Genomic DNA, 7,700 nt, shown 5'->3' on the forward strand with positions numbered 1-7,700 from the left:
CCCGCACTGCGCCGCGCCGACATCGGTATATCTATGGGAATAACGGGATCACAGGTCCATTATATTTTTTATCATCATTTGCTACATAAGTATAACTGATCCCACTATAACTATTGGGTCCAAAAATATTATCTTCACATTCAATCGTGGAATATTCGATCATAATAGTTAGATACGATATTTTCCAATAGGTTTCTATCGTTAAATGTATTTATTTTTGTTAGGTATCGAAGCAGACGGCGGATATCATTTTAATGGATGACAATTTCGCTACGATTGTAATAGGAATTGAAGAGGGTCGCAAAATATTTGACAACCTGAAGAAGTCCGTGTGCTACATTCTAATATCCAACGTGCCTGAAATCCTGCCAGTTTTGATGTTTATCTTATTTTCTATTCCATTGCCATTAGGTTAGTTTTAAGAAATTTTTATATCTTCAACAGTATATGATTAGTAAAATGCTACAATATTCAAACAAAATCAATATGCGCTAAATATGGAAAAACGAAGCTACGGTACAGTCCTACCTGTATATGTTGTAGGTGTGATGACGATCCTGTGCGTGGACCTGGGCACGGACATGTGGCCGGCGGTGTCCCTGTCGTACGAGGGCGCGGAGGCGGACGTGATGGGCCGGCCGCCGCGACACGGCGACAGGCTCGTCTCCGCGCGTATGCTTTACCTCGTCTACGGACACCTCGGCCTCATCGAGTTCGCAGCGGGCATGTACGCCTACTTCACTGTTATGGCGGAACACGGCTTCTATCCTTCAGATCTCTTCGGTAAGAACATTTCGTAATCAATTTTGCCTTTTAACATACAATTATGAGGTACTAGAGCTTTTCAAGGAATCAATAAGTTTGGAAAACTATGGTTGAACCGAATTCCCGTTCGGAAGGGATGTAAATAATTTAACTAACATATCTATTAAAGGGTCCACCAAACCTCAGTATTCGCTCAGTTGTCTTCTGTTAGTTGCTTCCATTTATATTTGTTCAAGGTATAAGAGAGCGGTGGGACAACGAAGCGGTGACCGACGTGCGGGATTCCCTGGGCCAGGAGTGGACGTACGAGGAGAGGAAGGAACTGGAGCGCGCCTGCCAGGCGTCGTACTTCGTGGCCGTCGTCATCACGCAGATGATGAACGGCATCATATGTAAAACAAGATTTAATTCTATATTCGAAGTCGGTAAGGGTATTATTGACATTGTAAATTAGTACGGTACTAGTGTAACTTTGACGATGCTTATACTTTAAACATGACGACGGCTGAAATGTAACTTCAAGATTTGTTGTAGGAATGAAGAATAAAGTTTTGAACTTGGGATTGGTATTTGAGTTGTTGCTCGCTTGTATTCTTTGCTACGTGCCGGTCCTTAATGATTTTTTTTGCACGTATCCGCTGCGACCGCAATGGTGAGTTTCCTAAGCAAACATAAACTTTCGTCTACATTATTATGCACCTCAACTGTGGAAATGAAAGTTTCTTTGCATCAAACTGTTTTCCAATTAATACATCAATAATTTTCTTACGACAGACTTATATTCAAAAGACAAACACTTTTCAGGTGGTTTTTATCAGTGCCATTCGCATTACTGTTACTTGGTTTCGATGAGTTTAGAAAATACTGCATCAGAAAATGGCTTTTCGATGGATGGTATAACTATCTAACTTATTACTAGAGACGAAGTACAGCAAGAAGAAACGTTAAATAGATTCAAGTGAATATATATTTTAATGAAAACAGAGTATTTTTTTCCGGCTTAAATTAATCGAATGAAACAAAAACTTAACATAATAAATTTAATGAGCAATCAACATAAGATCACAACACAACATTTTACTATAGATTCTTGTCATTCAATATTAATTACACTAACAAATGATATGTACCTAATGGAATAAGGCACGACCAATTATTTACTTCATATTTAAAAACACAATAAAAACTTAAACATTTGAGTGCGTCTCACTTTAACATTTACAATTCAACTTTCAAATATTACTAATGAAAAATATGATACTTAAAGAAGTTTAATGAAAACAGATATTTGTTTACACACGAGGTACACGAGTAAAAAAAGAAAAGAAAAATAATAGAATAAAAATATCGTAATTTGAATGTAGACTTTCCTTAAATTTTCTACTACAATCATAGACTATTTTACTCTATATAATCTTTTAAGATATAATAAAATTTGAATTTAATACTATTATAAGATTTTATATAAAACATACAGGTATAAAGTCCGTAGGAAAGATTTCGAAGAATAAAAGGTTTTCACTATAGAACCCTGTCTACCTCTATAGAAAATTCTAGGATAGTTATACTAAATGTAGTCAAAACATGTAATTACAATAATAGTGTTTTAAAATTACAAATATTAAAATTGATAAGATAGAAATATAAGAAAATATGAAGAAAGAATATATTAATAATACTTATAATCTACGGTTTAAAAATAAAATTGCACATTCCACTAGTTATCTTGAAATTTAAATAAGCTACTAACGTTTTTATTATTATGATATTTTTTATTTCTTTGCCATAGATCAACATTATCTTTTTTAAAAAATAGACAAAATATTACAGATAGATTTAAATTTTACAAAATACTTTGAAAACTCTAAACAAATGTTAAGTAAAATTCATTTTTAATAAAATATATTAAAAAGGTCAAAAAACCTAGAATTGCATGCTAAATAAAACAAAAATAGTATATCCCATAAAATTTCAAATATATGCACATTACTTTTTACTTTTTAAAATACGATTTAACAAACAATAAGTACTTTTGGAACGAAAACGTTTTAAAAGTTGTATAAACTTTATATATAACCCTATGTATTCTAATGATATGAGGAGATATTTACTTTAAAATAATCATAACATACATATTTCTATGACATTTTTATTTGACTAGCTATGTTTGCGTCTTTTTTATTTTGGCACTAAAAACAAATAGGTCAATGTATTATATGTTGGGATTTTAAAAAGATTTCGTGTTTTTTTCTATGGGTTTTATAGAAACGACTTATTTCTTTTCTCTATTAAATTGCATGGTTAAATTTAAATTTCTATAAATTGTAATATGTTATATTTAAAACGTATACTAAAATTTATGCGCTTGTATACCACATATTGCACAACCAAATGACAAATATTTTTATTATAAATCAACCACACAAACTACTATTTTTCAAAACATATTTTTAATTACCTAACACATCACGATTTATCTTTTACTATTAATTAAAGAATTGAGCTCAACGCTTATCACGAAAATTAAACAAACCAAAAAGCTAAAGCAAAACAGAAAAACTGTCAACTTCGTAAATTACCCATACAATATATTTTAAATTCACAAAATAGTCTAAGTTTAAAACCGTCAATTCTTAACTCACGAATTCACATAAGAGTTCATTTGAGCTTTTAAAATTATAATTATTTCGAAATAGAAGTGTCAGATATATGAAAAAATTAAGTAACAGAGTGATTTAAGTAAAAGTGCCTAGTTTGTGGTTTGCCTGTTGAACGCAGCGCGTGCCAGTTGGGCGTGCAGCGCCGGGGCGCCGCGCAGGTCCGCGATAGAGTGCCGCGCCTTCATGAGCGCCTCCTCGCGGCACACGTTGTCGTGCAAGATACACTCCATTATCTTAGCTACAATTGTCGATGGTGGTACATGGGGATTCCCTGAAACGCATCATTCCATACAATCAATAAATTTATTTCACTATGCCTTACTTTAATTAACTCAGGGCACATTTTTTTTATAATAAAAGGGGGAAAATGAGCTGCGAGAACATCGAGGTGATCAACGACGCCCATGAACATGCGCAACACCAGAGAAACTGCAGATGTGTTGCCTTTAAGAAAATGATAGGCTCGCTTCTTGAAGGACCGTAAGTCGTATTGGTTTGGAAATACCGTCGAGGACAGACCGTTTCACCACGCAATGCCAAGGCAGAAAGTTCCACGAAAACCGCACGGTTGCAACTACTTTCGTACCTAAACAATTTCGAACAGGTAAACAATTAAATGAATATTCTAGACGATTAATATAGACACTTGATAAAATGCTCTGACATAATGAATTAGAATTCCAACAAGCTAAATTGGTTTGCCTCTTAAGACGTGAGATGCGTTACTCTCGGAAGTACAACGTAAGTGTGCAATAATAATTAGAACAACTTAGCGACGCTCAAGTCGGCAACTCCAGCTTGTTAATGTCTGCTTGTAAATGATAACGACACAACTGATGATATTTAACGAAATAACAAAATTAAGAATTTAACCTTGAATTTCGCCTGACGAAATTTTGAATCGTTACCGTAGAAAGAAAAAGATATCTATTTTAAATTGAAAAAAAAATCAACAAATGGCATTATATTTATAAGCTTAATATAGAAGTTGTCTTTTCATCGATTTAATTATAAGTGACAGTAACAATTTATGGGGTGCTTGATCTATAATCGGCTTGTACCATTTAATACTAGAACAGCACCCCTTCTGTTAGACTGTAAAAGTGTTAAAAACGCTACCCCGAGGGGCAGGTAATATTATTCATTATACACAACCATTATAGGTTTACTTTCTATATACTGTCAGCTTTTCTGAGATAAATTAAAAAGAGTATATTAAAATAAAGGAAATAGTCGTAAGTTATGCCTAAAGTAGCATGTTTTAACTATCGTCATGACTATTGACCAGGCGTTATTGAGCACCAACTGTAGTGAATTTAAAGTAATTTATAGGAAGTTAACGATTTGTTTGTCTCGCCTACGATGTATTTATTTTCCTCAACACAAGGCCGTTAGAAGATGGAGGACGTCCACAATAAGCAGACGACCTACACACAAATTTACTATAAATTGCAACAACGATTTTGTTTCCTTGTTCTGGACAAATAACATATAATTTGTACTGAGAACTAAATTGTTAAATTAGTTACAATTTAATGTGCTATTTTCGGACTTATCAGCGGAAAGACAAATATAGTTGCCACTTCCTATAAACTTTATAACTTAAACTAAATAATAAATCGTTAAAATTGTGTTTTAATGTACATGTATAAAAACAAGCAATTACAAAGGTGCAGATAAAACTGAATCATTCTTTTTATATTACTTAAAAACATTAACATCAGATAATAATAAAAAAATAGCCACCTTTTTATCCATTCATTCAACTATTGATACTAATAACCTTTGATATACTGCAAATATTACAACAATAAGACTATTCACATATAGTGGACTATAGAAAACACAACATAAAATATACAACACAGCAGCCTCATAATTTAAAATTAATCTGTGGTTTTCGGTACAATTCCATTCAAATTAATCCAGTTGTGTACAATAATCAAGACCAACAAAACAACATCAATTAATTGGTTTTTAATGCATTATAAAATTAAAAACAAATGAACACAAATATATTGTTAATTGAAGCATAAATGAAATATGCAAGGCGAATAAGATAAAATGTTACTTACTGTACAGCAATATCAGGGATCTGATATGGCCCATGATAGCCGGTAGGAGCGGCTTTCATGAAGCGGCACACGGGCGTACAGTGCTCTGTGAGTTTATTAGTCTTGTTAGTAGCACTAAAATACATTATTATGTTAAATTAACCTTTAAAAAGCTCATGAACCGGCGCCAATGATGTGATACCATGTCCTCGACCATCAAATGTTATAAATAAATTCCTATAATTCAAACAGTCTGCTGCTGGTCTGCAATATATTTAACTTTAAGTAGGCTATAATATAAGGTGTTAGTGTTGAGCCAATCTGTATAACAAACTATCAACTGTCAGTTGGGTCAATTAATTCTTTGGATGCAAACAGCTAGTTTAGTTGACCATTGTATTGATCAGCCCAATGGAAAATTCCCATTATTTCTGCATGGGTATAACATATAAAAGATAATTGAGATACTTTTACTTTTCTCTTTTTTATCTAATCAACATCTATTCTGTTATTGTTATTGATGATTTAAATGAAATACACTATATAAAAAAGCAAAATCCCAATGGCATTTATGAATTGATATTGAAAAAAATTTACCCTAATCCAATAGCTTTGTTAGTGGAAATGTTTCTAAAAGAAAGAAAACTCACCTGTAAGACCTCTGTATCCAAATATGCCACAGTCATGCATGCGCATAGAGAGCTGTTCATCCTTTATAAATTTCTCAGTGCTTATGCCTTTTAGCTGAAATTAATGTAGTAAAGATATTTAAAAAGCACTTCAAATGAGAGAATAGACATTCTATGCTATAATAAAAAAAGTCAAGAGAATACCTTAGAAGGTACAAGGAAGCGATCTGGTATTCTTTGTAACTTTTGTTGCTTTTCACTGGGGCCAAAGCCAAGTGCCAATAGAACTGACTCAGCATCCACTTTCCTGGCTCCAAGCACATTCAGCACTGAACTGCTACTTGATCCACTTGCATCTGACTAAAATAGATATTAAATGTTAAATATAGTAAGATAACAATAAATTTATCATTTATAAAAGAAATTTTTTGGTTCTTTAAAGATTCTTATCAAACCTCAACCTCTAAAGAACATCATGTTCTTTTGCATGTTAGTTTTATGAAAAGAAAATTACCTGTAAAGAGTGATCTCTGAGCAATGGATTCTTAAATCTAGGTACACATCCTTCTGATTGAACTGAGTGATCCCTTTGGAGTTTCTTCTTAACACTTTTATTTGGTGTACTTGTAAGCATCCCACTCTCTAAAGATTTCCGCTTCCATATTTCTCTTTGTGTTGGGACATCTAAGTTTTTATCATCTTTAAGTTCTACATTACTTGCTTCAACCACAGTGTTCTCGGTCACAGAATCATCTGCTTTGTTTTCATCGGAGTATGTGGTTTCCACTTGGTCTTCAGCTGGTTTCTCCTCAACCTCAGTGTCTGTGGGCAGTGAATCTAGCCATTGTTGTACTGGACTGCTCCGCCTCATGTCTTCAATGACTCCGCTGAGCCAACCACGGACTTTCCGTTCTATTATAGATGAAACAGTCTCATTAAAAGTATCTGTAAGTAAGGAAATCCTATGATTATCCTGAATGATTAATTCTTAGTTCAAAGTTGAAATTCACATAACAGATTAATCCTTAATTCAAAGTCAAAATTCACATTACAGATTTAAGAATATACGAGCATAAGTATATTTTTACCACATCTTTTAGATAAATCGTCCTTGTAATATTCTTAACTATTCTTAACTTTTTTTGTAATCCAGATTTGTAATATACGAGACGGTACACATAATTCAACAAGGGAATTTTAATAACAATCACTCGTAATATTTATAGTACAAAGGATTCGACATTCTGATTCTATAAATGTTTGCTAAAACAAACCTTGTTTAGGTTCCATCCCTTGTAATACGAGGCTGCATGCAAGAGAGGAGAGGTAAAACATTCATAGGTTTCAATAACACAGGCAACTTACTCGTTTTAAATAATGAAAATTTTAATCTCCACTTACCTCTAAGCTACGCGTATGCGTTTTACTATTTGTATGAGAAAACACTACGCTTAACTACACTAATGCAAAACATATACACTACCCAGCAGCACAGAATAAAATGCAGTTTTTTGTAATTGTTACAGATTGCTGTTTTGACACTGACAGTCAAACTGACATTCTTGGAAGCATTTGTCATTGTCGTATTTGGC

The 7,700-nt window shown here is 33.1% G+C and overlaps 2 protein-coding genes across 4 annotated transcripts in view; one reads left to right on the plus strand and one right to left on the minus strand.

Moving 5' to 3' along the window:
* The window catches only part of LOC106109674 (sodium/potassium-transporting ATPase subunit alpha-like), a 6,540-nt gene extending 4,116 nt beyond the window's left edge, over positions 1-2,424 (plus strand). The window contains exons 12-17 of the mRNA XM_013291260.1: positions 1-54; positions 225-411; positions 544-783; positions 1,002-1,190; positions 1,300-1,417; positions 1,570-2,424. Coding sequence (XP_013146714.1) covers positions 1-54; positions 225-411; positions 544-783; positions 1,002-1,190; positions 1,300-1,417; positions 1,570-1,684 — 903 coding nt within the window. The 3' untranslated portion in view covers positions 1,685-2,424. The remainder of the gene's footprint in view (positions 55-224; positions 412-543; positions 784-1,001; positions 1,191-1,299; positions 1,418-1,569) is intronic.
* Positions 2,425-2,750: 326 nt separating this feature from the next.
* On the minus strand, positions 2,751-7,655 carry LOC106109852. Of its 3 annotated transcripts, none has more exons than XM_013291490.1 (6): positions 7,510-7,655; positions 6,623-7,053; positions 6,313-6,468; positions 6,130-6,223; positions 5,501-5,585; positions 3,559-3,696 (listed from the first exon to the last, which is right to left on the minus strand). In XM_013291490.1, the coding sequence occupies exons 2-6, from the start codon at positions 6,977-6,979 to the stop codon at positions 3,660-3,662; spliced, it is 729 nt and encodes a 242-aa protein (XP_013146944.1). In that variant the 5' UTR covers positions 6,980-7,053; positions 7,510-7,655; the 3' UTR covers positions 3,559-3,659. The 3 variants fall into 3 exon arrangements, 2 of the variants coding, with proteins under 2 accessions (XP_013146943.1, XP_013146944.1); XR_001226041.1 differs by having other exon boundaries at positions 3,607-3,696; positions 5,501-5,614; XM_013291489.1 differs by lacking the exon at positions 5,501-5,585 and having other exon boundaries at positions 2,751-3,696; positions 7,510-7,654.
* Between the last annotated feature and the right edge of the window lie 45 nt (positions 7,656-7,700).

The sequence above is a fragment of the Papilio polytes genome, unplaced genomic scaffold, assembly GCF_000836215.1.
Source record: "Papilio polytes unplaced genomic scaffold, Ppol_1.0 DF821067.1, whole genome shotgun sequence".
NCBI classification, from domain to species: domain Eukaryota; kingdom Metazoa; phylum Arthropoda; class Insecta; order Lepidoptera; family Papilionidae; genus Papilio; species Papilio polytes.

Excerpts from the sequence above, each read along its gene's own strand:
- LOC106109852 (XM_013291489.1), bottom strand. The coding sequence starts at position 6,979 with ATGAGGCGGAGCAGTCCAGTACAACAATGGCTAGATTCACTGCCCACA. Across the intron at positions 6,469-6,622 it reads TCAGAGATCACTCTTTACAG|TCAGATGCAAGTGGATCAAG; the intron begins GTAATTTTCTTT and ends TATCTATTTTAG. Across the intron at positions 3,697-6,129 it reads TGGATACAGAGGTCTTACAG|GGAATCCCCATGTACCACCA; the intron begins GTGAGTTTTCTT and ends GATGCGTTTCAG.